Source organism: Leptinotarsa decemlineata, unplaced genomic scaffold, assembly GCF_025532065.1.
Source record: "Leptinotarsa decemlineata unplaced genomic scaffold, Ldec_3_MD MMD2_tig00001393_RagTag_RagTag, whole genome shotgun sequence".
NCBI classification, from domain to species: Eukaryota; Metazoa; Arthropoda; class Insecta; order Coleoptera; family Chrysomelidae; genus Leptinotarsa; species Leptinotarsa decemlineata.
The window spans coordinates 5,126,614-5,149,453 of NW_027412562.1; the positions used below are offsets into that span (position 1 = coordinate 5,126,614).

Genomic DNA, 22,840 nt, shown 5'->3' on the forward strand with positions numbered 1-22,840 from the left:
ATGTAAACTTCATGTTCAGAATATTTCAACAGACACTGTCTAATAATATTCAATCAAATGATATATAAATTCTTCAAGGCGTTTGAAATTGAATATCTTGAAATTGAATGCAGACTAGATAATAGAATTATTGAAAACAATTATTATCTAACTGAAAACAGAAACTAGACACTTTACAAAACATAAACATGTGTTTCATTATATGATAGCCTCTTTAGACGTGTTTTTCTGGGTTTCATTCCGTGTTCTGTGTTTTTGATCCTCATAAGAATCATATTCATGACGATTCGGCAAAATCTCATTTAAATTTGATCCTGACAAATGAGATACTGCTGAAACGTTGTGAGTATGATTCTTCTGAGGATCAAAAACACAGAACACGGAATGAAAACCATATAAACAACCCATCATACTTTGCCCGTGACAATCTTTTCACCTGTTCTGCTAGAAACTGCATGACACATCACATTCACCAAAAGTTCATTGTAGAAAACCAATCATTGAATTAATTCGCTACAGTTACCCCTCATACAATTTTTATTCTGAGATAAGAAAATTGAGTTCATCAGCATACATAATCTGATGACCTCAAGTGTATGTGCACTTGTGCACTTATATAAATTGATCATATCGTTCATAAAAATGATGAAGAGTACCGGATCCATTATGGGACCCTGTGGAACACTGATAGTGATTTTTACGATTACTTATTTTTTCAATACTACTGTTTTCTATCTTTCAGAAATGATGTAATCCAATTATTTGTTGTTCGGATAGTTATAAATGTCACAGAGTTCTACTGCTGTTAATGATCTGTTTTGCTCAAATCCATTAAAGCTAGGTCTAACCTTTTTGGTAGTCAACTTTGTAAGCAGATGTTTCTATAATTATTCACGTCATATTCGAATCCTTCATTTTTATATTGACTATGAAGTTTTCAAGTTTGTTGGTTATTGACCCGTAGCGAATGTCATTGATAATATGGACTATTGGCTCATTTATGAAGTATTTGGTATGCCTCAGAGATTTTTCAGAAATTTCGTCAATACCTTCTGCTGTTTTCTTGGCGGTTTCCATATCATAATCTTCAATTTCATATACATTGATCGTAGAAAAAATAAATGTATGATGGAAATGAGAGATTAGTCTGATTTCGATATGATTTTAAATCTGAAAATTAACGAAAACTGAAAAATTAACGTGATAGAATCTTTGTGAGGGGCGACAAAATCAGATGTCGATTTTTGCTTGAAAAGCCAACATGTTCCGATTACTACTTTTTCAACGAAAAGTTCCTGAGGAGTTGATGTACATATGAAATTAGATCGGAGTGATACCAGTAGTTTTTTTTCACACTCTTGATTCAAGAGAGAGAAGAGTGGTACAATGGTATGGCTCAAACAATTGCAAAGGGAGACCTTATGAGTTACTGGCAAATTGAGAGAAGAAAAATATGAATTGAAGGGGTTATATTTTTAGGAGTGATTAATTTTTGGGAAAGAAAGTTTTTGGCTTTCTACTACTCCATCTTGATACAAAAAACAAGGATGAGGGAATCTTCCAAGGAAAGGAAGGAAGTAATCAATTTCAAAATAAGTAATGTTATCCAATTTGGTACTGAAGAGCCTTGGGGCAAGTGTCTTAAGGCGAAACATCGGTGTATACCAGTGAGGGTGACAGTGTTCCATGTAAGTGCAATTTATTACCATTCATTTAAAGTAGAACTCATGTGAATGATATCTGATTTTTATTCCACAACGAATGTTTGAAATACAAACTGAGTAGAGAAAAGTATCTTTTGTATAATTCAGCGTTCATATAGAAGTATTTGTTTCGAAAGAATTTTTTTCTTTCGTGTAATTCAATGTTTATATGAAAGTAGCTGTTTCAGGAGGACTTTCTTCCAGTTTGTGTCTGAAAGTTACTTCTTTGCATGATCTACACATCCATGTATGAAGTTACTTATTTTGAAATTGATTACTTCCTTCCTTTCCTTGGAAGATTCCCTCATCCTTGTTTTTTGTATCAAGATGGAGTAGTAGAAAGCCAAAAACTTTCTTTCCCAAAAAGAAAAATATGTGCCTCAGATAAAACTGATACCCGATTGTAATGATGACAAAGAAAATATATATACCATATAGTTGCTTGTTGATTGAAAAGAGTGTCCATTTTGTAGAGCTGAAGATTCTGTAGAACAACCGTTGTTCATATTCTTCAAGGTAAGGCACAAATGAATTTAATATATTTTAGCTTTGTTATAACTTGACATTATGTCTGAGCTCATGAGCTCTTAGAACCTGAAAAAAACTTTCAGCACTGGAACTTCATTGAGTTTATACGATGTTACCATGGAGATATTCATCATATAGTCTCTCTAATGTAATAATGGACATTGGTGTTCAAGGTAGGACACAGGAGAATTGTGAAGACAACTCTGCTTTATAGGATTTTGCAACTGCATAACATAAATCGCCGGGTCCTAGAAGGTGAGCTCTAGCTGATGTACGTCAGAGATGGTAAAGTTTTGGACGAAGTAGCATTTTCGAAACTGTATGTGGACTGTTGAAAAAAGGGGTGAATTTTCAAATTTGTCGGGCTACGAATATTCGATGTTGGTATCTTCGTTCAAAGTTTCAGCTGTTTAGCACGTTTAGTTTGTAAAAGTTAGGATTTTTTTGCGTGTTCAGCGATTTTCTGCTATCGGTGGTACGAGGTCTTCGCAGAAGACACACTCTTGCCTATTTTCCACGACAGTTTTTCATTTGTTACACTAGTTTCGGTCACTACACCATTTTCAAAACTAACTAGATTACATTCAAATCTGAGAAATTTATACCTTCATTGCCTAAACCTATAATTTAGTACCTGAATTATCAATACCATGTGATAACCTCAATTAATAGCAGTATATCGATGAACATAATAACAATTTTTTTGATAAAATGAGGTTTTGGGAAATGGGCTATAGGTTCAGGAGAGGACTATTGTTTAGATTGAATTGTTCGTTGAGGATAAGAGAATTGGGATTTTTCTTTGACTCATTTTCATAGATTCCAACAAATTCATCATTTTTATTTTTTCGCATATGTGGAGGACTTTTAAATTATCTTTATCTATTTTATGTTTCGAGTTTTGAAGATGTTCATACATTAATGATTTTTTATCCGAAATGACCTGTTCATGGTACCTTGTATCAAAATTTCTACCAATTTGGCCTGTATATATGGCGGGGAATTTGCCACATTCTAGTCGGTCTATATCAGATCTCTTCCGTTTGTTTAATTTAGGTTTGGCAGGTTTCCTGAATTTCCGTTGGATGTATAGGATGTTTGTAGATTGAATTTCGAGAGATAATTTTTAATATTCTCGGAGATTCGACCTGCATAATTGATACTAACATATTTGTGTTCTAGTCTTGTGGAATTTGAATAAAGTTCTTTCATTACAAAAGGTATTGTGCAATCTGTGAATGTGTTTTTTCGGAAAATGTTAAAGTCGGATGGATCCTTGTTTTTGGATATTGTCAGATCTAATGTATCTCATTGTTCTCTTCTATCTCTACGGTGAATTTGATTTTATTGTGTAGATTGTTTGAATATGTTTAAAATCTGTTTAAAAACAGATCTCTACGGTGAATTTGATTCTATCGTGTAAACTATTGAGGAATTTCAAGTAATGAGTGATTTGTTTGTCTCGTTGAACCATCGAAGTCTACTAATATGTCATCTACATATCTAAACCAGAACACAATGTGTTTATGGGAAAGAGAGTTATTTAAAATGAGATTATTCTCTAAATTATTTAGGAAGATATCCGCTAGTGACAGGCTTAGCGGTGATCCCATCGGTAGTCCTGAGTTGTGTATAAAATGTATTATTGAATTCAAAATAGTTTTGCTTTAAACACGTGTTGAACAGTTCAAAAGTTTACTGTTGACATATGGGTTAGTATTATGTCTATCTGATATGTTTTTTGTCAGGGGAAGGCATTCATCTGTTGGAATATTTGGAAACATGTTCTTTATGTCAAACGAAACTAATTTAATGTTATTGTTAATTTTTATGTTGGTGAGTTTGTTCGTCAGGCCTATAGAATTCAGTATGGTGTGGGAAGGTTTGAAATTAGTGATCTTCCTGAATTTGCTTATTAAATTATAATTGGGAGTATTGGTATATGAAACTACCGGTCTGTCTGAGTTACCTTATTTGTGTAGTTTAATCAGTCCATACATCTCAGGTGGATGGGGTTCATGCAGGTAGTCTTCTTCTTGTCCCATGATGTGGGGAAAAGGAACGTACAATATTCAAGATTTCTCTTCAGTTGGAGTGTGAAGGTTTTTGTGGGGTCTTTTTCCAACAATGTGGTGTCTAATTGTTCTATTACTTCTGGCATTTTTGAATCGTATTGTTGTTTACTCAGACATACTATGCTATTACCTTTGTCTGCTCTTTGAAAATTAGTTCATCTGCTTCTGCCTTCTTGGATATGGTTTTAACTGTCTTCGTGACTTTATTATTTGTAGGTGGATGTTCTGCTTTCTTTATCATAGTTGTCAGCTTGTGTCTCTGTAATGTTGGATTATCAATGATATTGAGGTTGTTCGAAATGATTAGTTCCGTTTGCGCTCCTATGATTTCTTTAGTTCGATTAAAGTTATTACTAATGGGAGAAGTGAACTTGGCCTTTCTCTAATACTTCTGTTTCGTCTTTGGTGAACTTAATGGTTGACAGATTGATGAAACTTGGGTGTAATTCATGTTTCGAAGACTGAATATCTTATTCTTCTTCCAAAGGTTTAGTTTGTTTGTTGACCAGGACTGCGATTTTCTTTTTCTTCCCATTGCTTGTTCTTAATTTTTTGAACGAAAGCAACACCGTTATCATGTCACAGGTCATATCCATACAGAGACGATTGTCTATTTTACAGAGCTGAAGAATATGTAGAACAACCATTGTTCAACTGTAAGGCGAAGCAAAGAGAAAGAGAATAGATTTTTGCTAATTATAATTTGACAGTATGTCTATGTAAAACGAAATATCGTCTTGAGCTCCTAGGAGCTGAAAAAACTTTTAGCACTGAAAATAAGTTCTACGAGAATTTACGAACTACATTGAGTTTATAGGATGTTATGATGATGTTTTGTCTCACATATTCATCTCATGGGAAGGTACTGCTAATAGTGTATCTCTTATGTTGAAATGCACATAGACATCTAAGGTAAGACAGCAACATCACAGTTTTTCACAAGAGAATTGTAAAGACAACTCTGCGTCGTAGGATCTTGCAACTGCATAACATGAATCAGGTCCTAGTTATTGCAACCACTGCATAACATGAATCAGGTCCTAGTTATTGCAACCACTGCATTCAGAGACATACAATCAACCTCAACCTATAATTTTATTTTTATTATTATTATATACATTGAGTTATTCATTCCTGAATCAATTATTGTTGCCCCCAAGAAAAGTCACAATTTGAGACCAGAAACTGCTGGAAATGAAATTAGATACATTTCCTTCTACTGATTGCTTTTTTTACTTTATCGTATCAGGACATGTTAATGGTAAGGTGATATGACTAAAAAGAAAGTGCAGTTGTGTGTTGAATATGATCCGAACTCACATGTTTTGTACCGTAGGCTAATATTACAAATGGTTTGACGGGTCTTGTATGCAACTGTGCGTGAAGTGGTTCAAAAACGAAAGGAATTTGACTTTGTTCATGGGTATTACGTACGCTGGTAATTATAGTATTACAAAACGATCATTCATGACAAATATCCTTTATTCTTTCGGTGAGTGTGCGATCTCGTCAAGTTCATTTTGAAACTCGACATGTTTTCAAGTAATTCGTAACTCATACAGGGTGTTGATTTGACAAGAATCCATCCTCAATAATCAAAAAATGCAAAAGTATAAAACAGGTGCCAATTTATTTGCAATTGAACTGCTTTTCTGAAGGAATTGGAAACACACCACTAATAGTAATATAATAATAATAATCAATCGTCTTTATTCATTCAAGTTGGACAATGGAGAGGTCTAGTATGAGTTTTATGCTGTTTTTCAACTTCACCTCAGTTAACAGTCAATCGATTGATTTTAGTGATAATATACAACAGAAAAAATATGTGAAGGAACTTTTGGACAGTCACTAAATCCCATGAAAAAAATCTGAAATCAATTTGCATTAATATGAAACATGCTCAGTTGTACAAAGGTGAGAAGTGTTTCTATCCTTCAGATATTTACCAGTTTGATCAATATAAGCCTGATTACAGTACAACCAAAAAAAAATATTTTATACCCTAATTATGAGTTGTTGGAGTTTCGTTTCAAATCTTCAAAACTATATTTGGTTATCATAGTTATTTTTGGAAACAATAGTGATGAAAACTTACTGATATGATTTATTTTGATTTTACCTTCAAATGATACACAAAACCGCGACTCATGTCTCGCTACACTAATGTGTAGCAATAGCTAATGCTTTTCCAAACAGATTTTGGTTAAATACTTTGAGATTGAACCATTCTCTTTTATAAATTCAAACGGTACGACTAAATGTCCTGGAAATGAAGGGTTTTTGAAATCATTATTGAACTCCTGTCCTTCTGAAAGAGAGTGATTAACATACGTTGTTTACTATTCTGAAAATTGTTTCTACGTTCTTTAATGCGTGTTTAGAATGTTCCTCCCGTTGATCTACGTAAAATATTGGACAATTCATACACTCTCGATAGATCTGAAACCGAACTCTTGTCTTTGTAATTTCTAACATACCAGCTCAATTATTGTTGGATTTGAAAGATATATTTACGATTTGATTTTATAAGAAATTAGAAATCTTCAAACTGTGTAGGCCTAAATATGTTAAACGTTCTGTGTTTACACCCACTGTCCTTTGGAATCGGGTGAATTTGCTTCGTGGCTTGACTGTATAGTGTTCATGATCTTTTTTATTGAATTCAGTGCTTTACTGAAAATCATATTCGACAAGTGAATTATGCTGCAACTTTTTATTGTTATATACGTGTGGAAGAATTATGGATGAGAATATTCGTATAAGACGGTTTACGATAAAATGGAAATTCGTGTTTATTATTATTATTTGTTATTATCAAATCCAGAAAATTGATTGAATCATGTGGAATGGAGTGATTTCAGAAATATTCTCATCGTTAATCGGTGAAGGAGAGTTTTTCTTTCTCTGCACGATGTGATGAGAAAAGCGGTTGAAAAGTTGAGACTATTAACAAGTTATGGTTATGAAGAGATTCTCTTCTTCATTGCTAAGACTAAGTGAATAGCTTGTTTATGATGATGGAATGATCGAACATGGAAAAATCTCCTGGAAAAACCAGGTTTAGTATACCACGAAGTAATAAGAGTATTGTCATGTCTTCTTATGGGTTTTGCATCGAGAAATGGAATACTGCGGTTGACATCCTCATTTTCGATGGAGAATTGGAGATGTGAGTCATAGTTATTGAATACTTGTAGAACTTCATCGATCCCATAGTGCAGAACACTCAAAATGATGTTTGAAGGTGGTTGACAATGTTTCGTGGTATATTTCATCAGTTCGGTCTTCCATTGTCTAATATGATATAAATTGATTTGAAATCCCTAAAAAATCTGTAAAAAATTAAAAAAACTGAAATTACAATAAAAAAAAAACTGAAATTACAATTAAATAAAATACAAGCAATAACCAAAAAATTGAAACAAATCAAGCACTCATACGAGACAGTACCTGACCAGGAATCCAACCACCATCAATCGACTAAGAGAGGAATCATCAAGACCCTACTCGGCCGTGCTTTCGGGCTCTGTTATACAAAGGAAAGGTTTCGAAAAGGAACTAGGTATTATAAAAAATGACCTTCAACGAAATGGTTACTTCAAAGTGATGGTGGAACAGGCTTTAGCTAGAAGACAGCAAAAACTCCACAAGGAAGAGAAGCCACCACAACCAGTACTACATCAGAGGATTGTCGAAAAGGATAGGAAGGATTGGGTCCAAGTATAACATTAGAACCTGCTTCAGATCTGAGAACACTATCCGTAGCAGCCTCACAAAAACCAAGCCACCAAACGCGGACTGGAGAGAGGGAAGAGGGGATAGGTGAAAGCACTCGAATGACCTATAAATAGTCAGATCTCGAAGGAATAAGTCCAGTCATTACCTGAAGACGGTTGTGGATACTAACAATCAAAACGTTGTGAAGTAACTTGGTTAGGAATCTTTTCATTTTTAAATTTTCATTCCGTGTTAATGGTTTTTTTTGGTTGTTGCTTGTGTTTTCCAAGCATGTTGTGACCAAATCATCCATAACATAGTGTGCTAGGTTTTTCATGAGAATGCCAAGGATTTGTTCATAAAATTCATTGCCATGGGAGAAAACTGGTTTGTTTGAAGGTTGTTAATAATGTTTTATGGTGAATTTCATTAGTTCGGACTCCCATTGTCTGGTATGATATAAAATTATTCGAAATCTGTTTAAAATCTGTTTTTCCGTTAATCAGCTGTCGTAATTAGCTATTAAGGACAACTCTCAGAAGTTGAGGAACTTGTGCGAGCTAAGGACTAACGAGGTGATAACATTGTTTAGACTTTCGGGGCTGAGGTTTTCAGTGTCACTGTTTTTCGACTCTGAAAGCCGTTGATTTTTGGAATTTTTTCCTGGCGTTTCGCTGGCGCGAGTGGCTAGCTTCTTCAGAGGTTTAACCATCATGGCTTGCTGTCCGATGACTAACTTTTAGGCTTCGTAAAGCGTATTTATGACTTGTCAGGTACTCAGTTGTATTGGTATCTGTATTTGTACCTGTACTTGTACCTGCACTTGTACATGTACTTGTACCTGTACTTGTACCTGTACTTGAACCTGGAACATTAACAATCTTGCTGCCTGTTGTCTTTCTGTTCGTTATTCTCGAATTCCTCAAAATGGGGTTCCATATTTGATTGAGGTTCACCGCTTTTTCTTTTCTGTTGAAATTCTCCGTGTGCTTGTGGCTCTCTATTGCCTTCCGTACCAGTCAGCTATAGTATCCCTGGTTGGGGGCAATTAGTTCTGTGTTTTCAAACAAAATTATGTGGTTTCCTTCACTAAGCGCGTGTTCTGTCAAAGCTGACTTGTCCGCTTGGCCTAGTCTGCAGTTCCTTTTATGCTCTTTCAATCTTGTCCCCATGGATCGTTGGTGGTTCCGATATACACCTTCCCACAAGTGCACGGTATGCGATAGACCCCTGCTGCTGATACGGGGTCTCTTTTGTCTTCGGCCGACCTGATGCTTTGTTGTATCTTCCTCGTTGGTTTGAAGACTGTTTCGATGTCGTGTTTATTCAATAATTTTCAAATTCTGTCTGTGACCCTAGGGATAAACGGTAGATATGCGCGTGCAACCATCTGATCCTTTTTCGTTTTTTGAACCGTGGTGCTGTTCAGTTTTATGGCTTTCCTGATTTCGGAGGTACTCTATCCATTCGATCTCAAGCTCACCTCACCTTGAGGTGACCTTGAGGTACTCCAGGTACTCCAGCGAGTTGGACTTATTCCTTCGAGAGATGACTATCTATAGGTCATTCGAGTGCTTTCACTTATCCCCTCTTACGTCTCACCGCTTCACCGATTTAGCGGAAGCTGACCATTTTGTGGGATTTGTCTGATTTCCGCTTGATTATGGGTTTCCATATGTTACGTATCTCTACGCTGGCTTGGCTAAATGTGTTGTTGGACAACATTTATGTTTCTGAATTTCCTCTCAAACCAGTGCTTCTCCCTGTAGATGATATCAGCTAAGGACCACTTGATGTTATGCTGATGAGTCGAAACATGCTCTGCTCTTTCCGATTTCCTTAGTTCTCCCCGCTGTGTGTGTTTCTTGAGCTCGACAATAAAAACTTTTAATGTTCCTTCAGTTTCAAAGATATAGGATTTTCAGGACTTGCAGGGTATCCGGTAAATGCAATTCTTGGAATCGCAGTCCGCGTTTGGTGGCCTGGTTTTCGTGAGGCTGCTACGAATAGTATTTCCGGATCTGAAGCCGGTTATGATGTTGTACTTGGACTCAATTCTTCTTATCATTTCCGACAATCATCTGACGAAGGGAAAAGCAAATACTGGTTGAGACGGATTCTCTTCTTTGCGAAGATCTTAGTGTCTTTCAGCCAACGTCTGTTCCACCATCATTTTGGAGTAACCATCTCGGTGAAGATCATTTTTGATGATGCCTAGTTCCGTCTCGTATCTGAACCACGAATCCAACCATCATGTATCGATTGAAACAGGAATCATCAAGACTCTAGAAGACCGTGCTTTCCGGCTCTGTAATACAAAGAAAGGTCTATTAGACTTAGGAGTGTTAACTTACTCCTAATTCTGAAATTCTCATTTTCATAATCGATTGTTCATAATCGGCATAATAAAGGAATTGACACTGGACAGTGAAATACTCAAAGTATGCACTACAAGTAAACAACAAGAGCATCAAAAACTGAACCCTGTGGCAAACAATAATGCACCGGCGAAAAACTAGTGACCAACTTTGATTTAGTGTAACACGCTGAATTCTTTGACGAGTATCATTCGAAAACCTGTATTGCTACAGCATTTGAACCGAAGCAATACAAATTTTTGCAAAGAAGGTCATAATCGATGGTATCAATTATACTGAAGTCACGGTTGTGGTCTTAAGAGGATAGTTTACGTAAATCTGTTCAAGAATCTAGAATGATGACATTCTCAAAAATAAAACCAGCTTCACGATTCTTCATTCTAGAACATTGAAGACGGTCGAAAGATTGATATGAGATTAGCATTGAATCTGAGAATAAATTATCGTTATGAAAATGGTTATCATATGCATAGGTACATGGTCAGATTTGAATTCAGAAGTTATTGATATATAATTTCCAAATTCGTTGAACATCTAGGTATTCCAGAAAGAAAGCGGAAGTTTCCGTCAACACCATCATGAAAATTGCTAGTTATATTGGAATAGTTTTGCGTACTAATGATGATAATTACCTAAAATTGTATTAGTACTTATATTGTTTTGTTGATAAATATCACTCATTGTTTTCCTAACCTGCATATTTACCTGTTCATGTGACCATGAAATAGGGGGCATTTTCTACTTTCTTTTAATTTATTTTTGACTAAATGTCGGTCGAAATGGAAGAAATGGAATTATTCAATATGTTTGTTGAATAATTTATTTTTATCAGAAGAAGAGATTGAATATAAAAAATTTTTCAAGATACGGGTTACAATTATAGTAGGACGCAAGCAATTAGTACATTTTGAATCTAATAAACACTTTTCTCCCACTCCAGATCCAGACCACTGTTTTTTGACCCTCTTCTCACTAACCAAGGTACATTTGGAACCCTTTCCCATGTGACATATGTTGTCAAAAAGTGTCGACATAGGTCACTATTGCGAAGGAAATAAAAAAGAGATTGAATACATTTCAGTATTCCATTCATAGTCGTGCTGAGTGCAATCAAGTGGCGAAGCTTGACAATGTCAAGTTGGCACTTCCATTTAAATATCGTCTTGCTCTGGTGGTCGAGAAGGACTACATTAGATTAATTAGCTTATCAGCTTATTAGCCTGAGGGTGGGGAACGAATAGTTTATTATTATTATCATTATTATTTTTTTCTCATCGTAGAGTGCGCTGCTCAGGCCCTATCCCCAGAGCCCCGATACATTGGGGACGGCACGTCAGCATTATCAACCAACGACCACACCGTGGGGTAAGTGATCATTGGGTCCGAGAATCATGTGCCCTGACCAAGCGCAGTGAGCCAAAAATGACAGCCTTCTGCAACTGTTCGGCTAAGATTTCTACCTTCCTGCGACAGGCCGGTATGATTTGAGAGTAGTGAGGGTATCATTCCACCAAGGACTCCAATAATCAGAATAACCACCTTGGCAGAGTGGTCTGGATAGAGTCTGTGGAATTCGAAGAGAAAATCTCGATATTTTATCCGTTTTTCTTTCTCTTTTTGGACGATATTCGTCTCGCCAGGAGCTGAAAACTCCACGACGAATATCGTTTTGCTCTGGTGGTCGAGAAGGACTACATTAGGCTTATTAGCTTGTATGAGCCTGAGGGTGGGGAACGAATAGTTCTAATACATTCGGCACTTCTCGTTCCCCACAACGGATTCAATATCCCCCGGAGCATAGGGTAACACTGGTGTCTCGTCAATACCGTAAGAGTGCCGTAGATGGTAATATTGCACTCTCAGGGCCGCGTTATGTCGATGGATATAGGCCGAGACCGCAAATGCTGGACATGCTGATAGCAAGTGCATTAGGGCCTCGGGCGCCTCGCGGCAGGCCTTGCCCCTTCTGTCAGGAACCTCTATACCCATCACGCAACTGCGGTAGACAGGTGTTGAAGACACCATCCTGACAAGCCATGATGAACCGCTCAGTTTCCGACTTCAGCCCACTCGATCTGAGGAAAGCAAAAGTCAGGCGCTTTGATAAGCCAAGGTCTTCAATGTTATTGAGAAAGACCCCATGCAGTGGCTTATTCTTGTGTTTCCGCAGAAGTGATGTGATCTCTGCGGCTTTCATCTGAGCTTTTTGCTGAACGGGTTCCAACTCGGTTGGACAGACTACAACAGAGTTGTAGTCACCTCGTTTAGAGTCGAAAACTATACCGAGTTCATCAGCTGCTCGAGCAGCTGCCCTAAGGAGAAATGCTCCAATTCCTGCTCTCTCATGGTCACGGACCATGCAGAGAAGGGGATCCGAACTCCTGACGACTTTACAGGCTGCATCCAGTACCATTCTGTCATGTAGATACTCCAAACTCAAAAGTCCACGACCTCCCTGTTGTCGGGGGAAGTACAACCTTGGAACGGACGATTTGGGATGCAAACTCCTATAGAGATGCATCATTTTTCGGGTCCTTACGTCGAGTTGATACAGCTCCTCCCGAGTCCACTTCACTACTCCAAACGAGTAGAGTAAGATTGGAACGGCAAGCATATTTGTTGCAGCAACTTTTTTTCTCCGACAGTTCCGATGACTAGATATGTCGAAGTTTGTGCTGATACTTGCCGCGGAGATAGTTCTTCACTGCTGTTACCTTTTGTCAGTGACGTTGTTTCACCCCGAGGTAAGTATACGTGTCTCCAGTATCCAAATGGTGTAGGATGCTTCCATCTACGAGCTGCTCATCCTCAATGTAGTTCCCGCATCGTCCTCTTTTGAGGAAACCATTGCACATTTGTGTACTCTTCCATCACCCTCAAGGACTGATTGAGATCCTTCTCTCCGGAAGCATAAAGTTTAAGATCATCCATATGAAACAAATGGGTGACCTTGTGCCTCCGGTTTCCCGGGGTGCCACAGTTATACCTTTGAGTATTTCTGAGCGCAACGGATAATGGCAATAGTGAGATGCAATAGTGAGATATCATTATTATTATTAGTATTATCATCGAACAAAAAACGTGAATATCTCTTTGATGAGATTTTTTCAATATGATATTTGTGTTCACCAAGTTGAATCCATTCGGGATTGTGTTCTTTGATAGTAATAATACATCTACTGGACGTGAATAGATCATCTCGAACACAAAATACTCAAAATGAGAGTGAAAGTTTCCTTTGTAACACTTTTTTTGACTGATTTAGATGTTAGAAGGGTGAAATGTCGGATACACACACATAAATAATGTCCACAGGCTGATCCCTGTTACTACCATTTATGTGCATATGTATTTAATTCAATAAATTCTTCATTTGGAATTAACATCAGAACTTTCCTTTTTTGATTGCTAAATATGTATATCGTTATTTCAGATGGAACAACTCGGATGTCGTGAATGCATGTCTCTAAACATAAAAAAAGGAAAGTCGAAAATTTCACACGCATGTTAATGATTTATACCCAGTTGAAGCAATTATTCTCTGTCTTGGAGGTTTTCTGTTACAGAACGGGTATTTTCAACGAAGCTATGGCCTCCCTAGACTTTTCTATTCACATTGGGAAGCAATCCTTCCTTAATTATCATCACTAGATAACAAACAAGTTGTTTCAATCCGGTTTGAACATTTTCCAATCGAATGAACAGAGTTGGAAATTTGTATGTCAAACATACGCAAAAGGAATTTTTCAACACAACGACTAATAACCGAATAACAGGAGGAAGTTTAAAGAAGATGACTTTAAATTGAACAAGTCAGGCTAGAAGGACACCTTAATTCAATAAAGGCTTGTCTATTGTGAAAAATATTATTAAAGCTACCCCGCACCTCAATTATGTCAGTCAGTAGCTAAACCTTATTTGGCATTGGAAAACGGGCCTTTAGTCAGAAGAAAATTTAGTGTATTTACTTTTGAGAACGTTTTCTGCCTATACGGTAGGAAAGTTTAATTTCCAACATTTGTTTGTTTGACAAACTGCCGTGACTCATTATATATGTTGAAAATGTCATCGTATACATTTTTTCAATGTCAGGTGGAACTATAACACTTTTTGTCCAGCATTCATTATAATAAATTATTGATTATTCATTCTCGTGCATTATAGAACTAATATGTTGATTACATTATGTGTTCATTAACCTGTTGAGTGTGTAATTTTCGAATGGTGTCATGTAAAATAGGTGCGAATCTCGAGGTTTTCCATTGGTGTACACAAAGGGGTTTAAGGTGAACCTGTAGTAAAATAAATCTGTGAAATTTTGCAGGATAATCCTTCGAAATATTGCTTAATATTCTGTATCTTCGAACTCACAGTTTGCTGTTTCATAATACGCAAAGACTTCAATACCACCGCATAATATCGAGACCTAACCCTTTATAGAGCAAATATATATATATATATATATATATATATATATATATATATATATATATATACAGTGCTAGTCAAAAGTCCCCTCCCCCCCTCGTATCTTTTGAACGGGTATACTTATAATAATGAAATTTGGAGTGTGGAAATAAACGGATGTAGGCTTCTCAACTGGTCATAACAGGTGACGCAATAGTCATAAATGACGTCACAAGGCCACTGTGACCAAAAATTTTAAATGGGACCCTATGGCAAGTGACAACTCGTTTGAAAGGTATTGAAAATACCTATTCAGTCATACCAATTTTGTTTGGGTTTCAGCTGATTTTGATTGATAAATTGAAGAAATACGAAAATTATTGTTTCGCATTTAATTAATAAAGATTTAAGAACCAGTTCTTATAATAAGTGTTCAAAATGTGCTCCATCTACTTCATGGCGGTAATGCATCCTATTGCTAAACTCTTGTCGTACTCGTCCCAGAGTGTCAGCGGAAATTGCCCTACATTCTTCAACAATTCGTTGTTTCAGAATGGCAATACTGTCAGGTGCTGTAGCGTAAACCTTAGATTTCAAGTACCCCCATAGAAAAAAATCTAATGGTGTAAGGTCCGGTGACCGAGCTGGCCATTCGATCGAACCTCGTCGTCCAATCCATCTACCACGATATTCTTCATCTAGTAACGTCCTACTGCACCGTAATAGTGTGCAGGAGCACCATCTTGTTGAAACGTTATTTCCAAGTTGTCGAATTCATCTGGATTATCTTCTAGAATTTCAAGAATTAACGCCTCAATATCAGTTTGTAACATCTCCAGATACAATTCACCGGTTAAGTTAGCATTGAGAAAAAGAGGCCCAACTATGTGGTTTCCCAAAATACCTGCCCAAACATTTACTTTTTCTGGAAATTGAGTATGTTTTTCACGAAAGATGTGAGGATTTGTGTCACTCCAATACCTCACATTTTGAGTGTTAACATTTCCATTGAGAAAGAAAGTACTTTCGTCACTAAAACAAATTGTCTGTATGTAGCCTGGTTGTTGGTTCATTTTATCGGACATAGTTTCACAGAATTCTAGTCTTCGGTCGGGGTCATCATCTGAAAGTTAGTGCACCATTTTTAATTTGTATGGATGAAATTTGTTTTTAGCCAACACCCTATGTACTGTCCTTTGACTGACTTCACAGATAGACGCAACTTGGGCTGTGGAAGAAGTAGGGTTCACTACCATTTCTACAAGTATGTCAATTTTTTTGTCATCACTAATTGTTGGTCGACCAGATCGTTTGGCATCTTGAACACTACCTGATGCTTCAAACTTCCGAAGAAGCTCCCTCAAATAAACCCTCGATATAGAGCGATCGGGGTACCTCTCATTAAACAGTCGTTCCGCTGCATGGAAATTGCTTTTACATTCACCAATTATTAAGATAGCTGCTACTTTGTCGGCTACAGTACGTACCATTTTGCCTATGTAAACACTTAAACGTCTCGTTAAACAATAGCTTAGGTAAATTTTCAAGGTATAAACACTTTTGACAAGTAGATAATTCAAACACGTCAACCTTTTTGACAATGAACCAGAGGCGTACTTTAAAATATTTATTAATTAAATGCGAAACAATAATTTTCGTATTTCTTCAATTTATCAATCAAAATCAGCCGAAACCCAAACAAAATGGGTATGACTGAATAGGTATTTTCAATACCTTTCAAAAGAGCTGTCACTTGCCATAGGGTCCCATTTAAAATTTTTGGTCACAGTGGCCTTGTGACGTCATTTATGACTATTGCGTCACCTGTTATGACCAGTTAAGAAGCCTTCATCCGTTTATTTCCACCCTCCAAATTTCATTATTATAAGTATACCCGTTCCAAAGATACGAGGGGGGGAGGGGACTTTTGACTAGCACTGTATATATATATATATATATATATATATATATATATATATATATATATATATATGTATATATATATATATATATATATATATATATATATATATATATATATATATATATATATATCTGTGTTTTATTTTTGTTTTCATGTAGGCTATAGATTAGTTATGTCATTAGGTGGTTGAATAAAAGGATATTTGAAGTAAAAAACAATCCTTCTTGTTTTTTTCGTGATGGTTGATATTTCGACCAGTATCCGTTTCTGCAAGTGGAAAATGCACAACGGATAATGGTCAAATATTCGACCATTTCATATTTGAAGGGTGTAAATATCGTAGAAAGGGAAGGAAATCGTAAAAAACAAAATCGTTTATTGTGGAATAGAGCGAAACAGGGAATACAATGCCACACCCTCAACACTTGAACGTTCTGGTTTTTCCTGTGTACTATATCTTACGCATCTACGAGATGTTGTGTGGTTCGGGATATGATCACCAACATTTATCTGCCTCACACTATTCTCGATGCTGACAGCTCTTCCATCTATTTTTTTCATTTTTTTTTCCAATTATTTTCCAAGAGCCCACTGAGGACCGCCATTGAAGTTAGCAATGAGCTGATTTGCTAATATACTTCTGAAAATCAAGTGAGGGAACAAGTAGTTTTGTGCAGGATATATGCATTTACAAAACTGCATCCAAAAGATAATAAAATAATTTTATCCACCATCTTCGAGATTTCCAGGACAGATTATAGCAGGAATGAAGTTGATCAAACATATCAATACCGCCCATATGTTGGTTATACGCATCTATACTCTCTGGACATCCGGCACTCACTTTTGTTCCTTGTTTAGTCATTCTCATACTGTGGACTCGCTGTCGATTTTGTGCATGTGCCTCTATCTTTCCATTTACTAACCGTAATATCTTTACAACTCACTGAATCATACTTTCCCATCTTCAGATTCTTATCAGGAATCAGTTCATCGAATAGTCCCACATGCAAATATATCCCTGTCCTTTAGTTCTCGGAGTAAGTTGAAACTTGTGAAAGAGTTATCGAAAAAACACAGTAATTCTTTCCCTGGAAATACTGGGTCATTTCTAGGACTGTTTTTTCCCCAAGTGATCATTCTTCACCACTTTTCTTTTGTCCTTCCTACACCGAAAAATGTAGGAGATACCCAGTTTTTGCACAAGCTATAGCCCATATTTTGAAACCTCGTTTTATTGGTTTTGGAGGCATGTATTTCTTTATGCTTGTCCTACCTTTGAATGCTACCATGCTCTCATCCACAGATAAACTTCTACTGGGGTTGAAAGCATCCAGGAAACTTTTAGTCAAGTGATCTATCAAGGGTTTTATTTCATATAGTTTATCGAAGGAGGGATCATCTTTTTTTGGTGCAGTTTCATTATTAGATATGTGCAGATACCTGAGAATTTTCAAAAATCTTTTGGGGGGCATTATGTCTGCTATTCTCGATTCATGAAAATTCATATCAGTTGACCAATAGAGGCGTATGCTAGGTAATGGGCTGAAACCCATGATGATCAAGATGCCAAGGAATGCTTTCAATTCTCCAAATGACAAAATCAATTCAACACCTTTTTGAATGACAAACCGATTCGAATCATTCACTATAATATCAAGAAAATCTTGACCAAATAGTGTTAGGAATACATCGAGTGGTGATTCAGTATTGATTGGACCGAAAGGTTCTTTGAAATTGACTGTTTTGAATCTATGACCGGAAAATGGTATCCTGGTCCAATCAAAAGATTTTTGTTCATTTGAGTGAATAACCAAATGAGATGAAGGTTGTTCATTTTCATCGGAAAATGAATATTCTCCTGTTCATTTGGGATTCGGATCGAAATCAGGGTCAGCTATGGAGTCAACACTATCATATATTTCTTCTACATCTTCCAGACTTCTCTTCAATCCTCTGATAAATGAGGCACTTGGAGTCGAAGAATGAGGAAATGCGTCATCTGCGTCCGAGTCGCCTCTAATATCTGAATTATATACTTGGTCATCTGTTATACCTTCAATGAAGTTAAATACTTCATCAGATTCCATGATATTCAATTCTTCCACATTGATAACATTTCTTGCCATTGTGTTGAAACAATTACCATTCTAGATCAACGATTTGTTAGAATCCTCGAAATAGTTATGGTATTGTGATGACGACTTGAGGAAATGAATAGATACGACTCAAAATTTTCATACACTTGTTTTAGGTTATGTGGGATATGTTTTCATCAATCAATGAATATTACCCTAGCCCAAATTTTATATGATTCTGAATTGAAGAGGTTATATTTTTAGGAGTGATTAATTTTTTGGGAAAGAAAGTTTTTGGCTTTCTACTACTCCATCTGATACAAAAAAAGGGGGATGAGAGAATCTTCCAAAGAAAGGAAGGAAGTAATCAATTTGAAACTCTATACATGAATGTGTAGATCATGCAAAGAAGTAACTTTCAGACACAAACTGAAAGAAAGTCCTCTTGAAACAGCTACTTTCATATAAACATTGAATTACACGAAAGAAAATAATTCTTTCGAAACAAATACCTACTTCTATATGAACACTGAATTATACAGAAGATACTTTTCTCTACTCAGTTTGTATTTCAAACATTTGTTGTGAAATAAGAATCAGATATCATTCACATGAGTTCTACTTTGAATGAATGGTAATAAATTGTACTCACATAGAACACTGTCACCCTCACTGGTATACACCGATGTTTCGCCTTAAGACACTTGCCCTAAGGCTCTTCAGTACCAAATTGGATAACATTATAGAAAAGACACACACTTCATTCATGAATTACGATTTTGAATGTCACGGAATAAGCTTGATCTGCTTATGTCATCGATGACACCGTAATGACATTCATTCGCCTATTTGATTCAATCCCAGTCAAGAGGAATCTTGTCTGAATTGGAGAGGTTATATTTTTAGGAGTGATTCATTTTTTGGGAAAGAAAGTTTTTGGCTTTCTACTACTCCATCTGATACAAAAAAAGGGATGAGATAATCTTCCAAAGAAAGGAAGGAAGTAATCAATTAGAAACTCTATACATGAATGTGTAGATCATGCAAAGAAGTAACTTTCAGACACAAACACAAACACACATATTGTTCCGCATTATCAGATGTTCCATGATGAGTAGATTTCAACAAGGTATAAAACATATGATCTGAAGCTTATGGTTCTGGAGCTTTGCATGATCTACACATTCATGTATAGAGTTTCAAATTGATTACTTCCTTCCTTTCTTTGGAAGATTCTCTCATCCCCTTTTTTTGTATCAGATGAAGTAGTAGAAAGCCAAAAACTTTCTTTCCCAAAAAATATATGATTCTATTTCATCACTACAGTAATCTACATATATTACAAGATATACTCACCAATTATTACACGAAACTTAACACTGTTACTAATATTTCATGAAAATTATTGTAGTGATGTGAAAAACACGCGATCAATTTGCTTCTACCTGAGAGCATACTGGTCGAATATTACATCACTTAAGACTGATAAACAAGAAAACTGGTTGAATTTCAAACCTGAAAGTCGCTGGGAAATAGATTTTCTAGACCTGGTTGAATAATCGACCAGTAACCTATAAAGGGTTAATTATAAAAGAAAAATTGTGTATCATCATAGGTGTAGCGACACACAACTCATGACGTTTTTTCACTCGGGCATAACATTGTTTTCTAGCAAATTATTGATTCATTCATATGTGAAAATTATAAAAATACTGTTTGAAATCTAGAATTTAATTTATACAATTGCTAGTTATTTTTAGACCGTTGAATAGGTTTCTTTGTTAAGTATTTTAATTATAAAGTGCAGTACAGTTTAATTATACAGTGCATTCCATTTAAAACGAGCCACCTTGAATAACTTTTGGTACAATGATTTGCAGAAAAAATGAAAAAAAACCTCAACAATAGTATACAGGGGGACACTTTTTGACATATTCACATTTGACGTTACTTCCCCTATCGCACCCTCAGAGCATGTCACCGATTTTTTTTAAATGGGTCACCCTATATTGTTCCGCATTATCAGATGTTCCATGATGAGTAGATTTCAACAAAGTATAAAACATATGATCTGAAGCTTATGGTTCTGGAGCTACAAATAATGAGTTGAAAACGAACCACTCTGAATAATTTTTGGAACAATGATTTTCAGGAAAAATAAAAAAAAACTGGTCAACAATTATACAGGAGGCCACATTTTGAAATATTCGTTCTAGAGAGAAATATGGAAGCAATAAATCAGAAAATTATTGAATTAATATCTGATGACAAAAAAATTCTATAGTAAATATTCATAAACGTTTCCACCATCTTTCATACAATGGTACAAACGAGCATCCACTTCCGAATTCACACTAAGATAATGAGTAAACTCATAGAAACGGACAAAACTTTGAAACAGCCTAAAAAATGATTTTCTTTGAAACACAGTGATATTGCTGGGCAGATTTAGAAATTCACCTTAATATATTGCAAACAATTTTTTTATTCGAAGATAGGGGAAACCCATAAATGATAGAAATAACTGAAAATATCACCTCTGAAAACTAATTTCACACAATATTAAAATCAAAAGTGATCTAGTAAATAACTGAATCTGAACAATTCAATGTCATCACTGGAATAAGATCTTTCTAAGTGAAACAGAATGAAAAATATAGCTCTTTTATTTCTTCCCTTCTTTGCGTTGTATGGTTGATTTTTCTGTTCGAAAATTCCATTCGTAATATAAGGCGATAAGATTGATTGAGAAACAAAATATCCCATCCCTGAAATAGTCACACCAAGTTTTTACTGAATAACCTTGCTTTTGGAGGATAACGGAAATCATTGTTAAACGAGAACAATTCGGTAAACTAGATACAAATGCAATAAATAATTGTATTCAATTATTTCCTAATCCAATCGTATAGTTTTATGGAACAATCGCACAACACTTTCTCAAATTGTTCATGAACTTTACTCGATGCGATGTTTACCAACCTAAAAATTTACTTTATTAACCTAGATCTTGATTCCTAGCAAACGATATTGAATGAGGATTTCATTTGGATCACACATACAACCATCGCCAAAATTCTTGAACCCCCTTATGTTTGTCTAAATGAGACACTATTATCGTGAGTCAAGAAGTTTAATACAAAATACATTTGATTTGTTTATGTAACCAGCGTAAATTGGCTGAATTTAATTTTAATTTTAAATACAAACGAAAAATAGTGCTTAATAAAATGATTACCAGAATCTGAAATGTGGAAGAAAACCATTTTAGAGCGAAAGCAAAAATGCAATAATATTCGGTGTGTTCTCCCCTGTTCTGTAGTCAGGTGTTAACTCGCCTGAGCATGGAAACAATAAGCGTATTAATGGTATCCATTGGAATGTTGTTCCATTCTTCTTGGGCCGCGACTGTGAGTTCCTGGAGGGTGATAGGAGGATTAATTCTGTTTAAGATTTCTCGTTTAACGAAATCACAGATGTGTTCAATGGGATTCATGTCTGGTGAATTTGCTGGCCACGGTAATCTTTGAATATTGTCAATCTCGTGCGATGGGGCCTAGCATTGTCATTCATGAAAATGAAATTGGCTCCAATTTCATTTCGGAGAGGATGAATAATGGGTTCGATAATGTTTCGAACATATATATCCCCTGGCATATTAGATGGAATGGGAATAAGCTGCGTAAGACGACCGTGTATTATGCCTCCCCAAAACATTATTTATCCTCCTTGGTATGGAACGACTTCTCTAGCAGAAGACAGTCTTCCTCATCGCCCTGGCCCTTCCCAGTGCAATAAGAAAGATAGTCGCCGACTATCACTAACTGAACCAAATCTGGTTTCGTTCGAAAAAAAGGACATTGCGCCACTGAGCTAAAAGCCAGTCTCTGTGCCTGGGTACTGTTAACGACCTCCTGTATTGCAAATTGGCTCTAGGATACGGCTCCGCCGTATTGTGGTACTGGAAATTAAACGACCAAACGTCTTCTTAAATGAGTTCGTACTGATGAGACTGTTATGGTTCATT

General features: G+C 36.1%; 1 protein-coding gene across 3 annotated transcripts in view; it reads left to right on the forward strand.

Moving 5' to 3' along the window:
* The window catches only part of yellow-e, an 85,359-nt gene that overhangs the window by 28,620 nt on the left and 33,899 nt on the right, over positions 1-22,840 (forward strand). Inside the window, exon 1 of one of the 3 annotated variants that reach the window (XM_074175874.1) lies at positions 5,639-5,744. The exons of 1 other annotated variant lie outside the window; for it this stretch is intronic. In XM_074175874.1, the coding sequence (XP_074031975.1) occupies positions 5,675-5,744 (70 nt within the window). In that variant the 5' untranslated portion in view covers positions 5,639-5,674. One more of the 3 variants, XM_074175873.1, reaches the window with a different exon arrangement.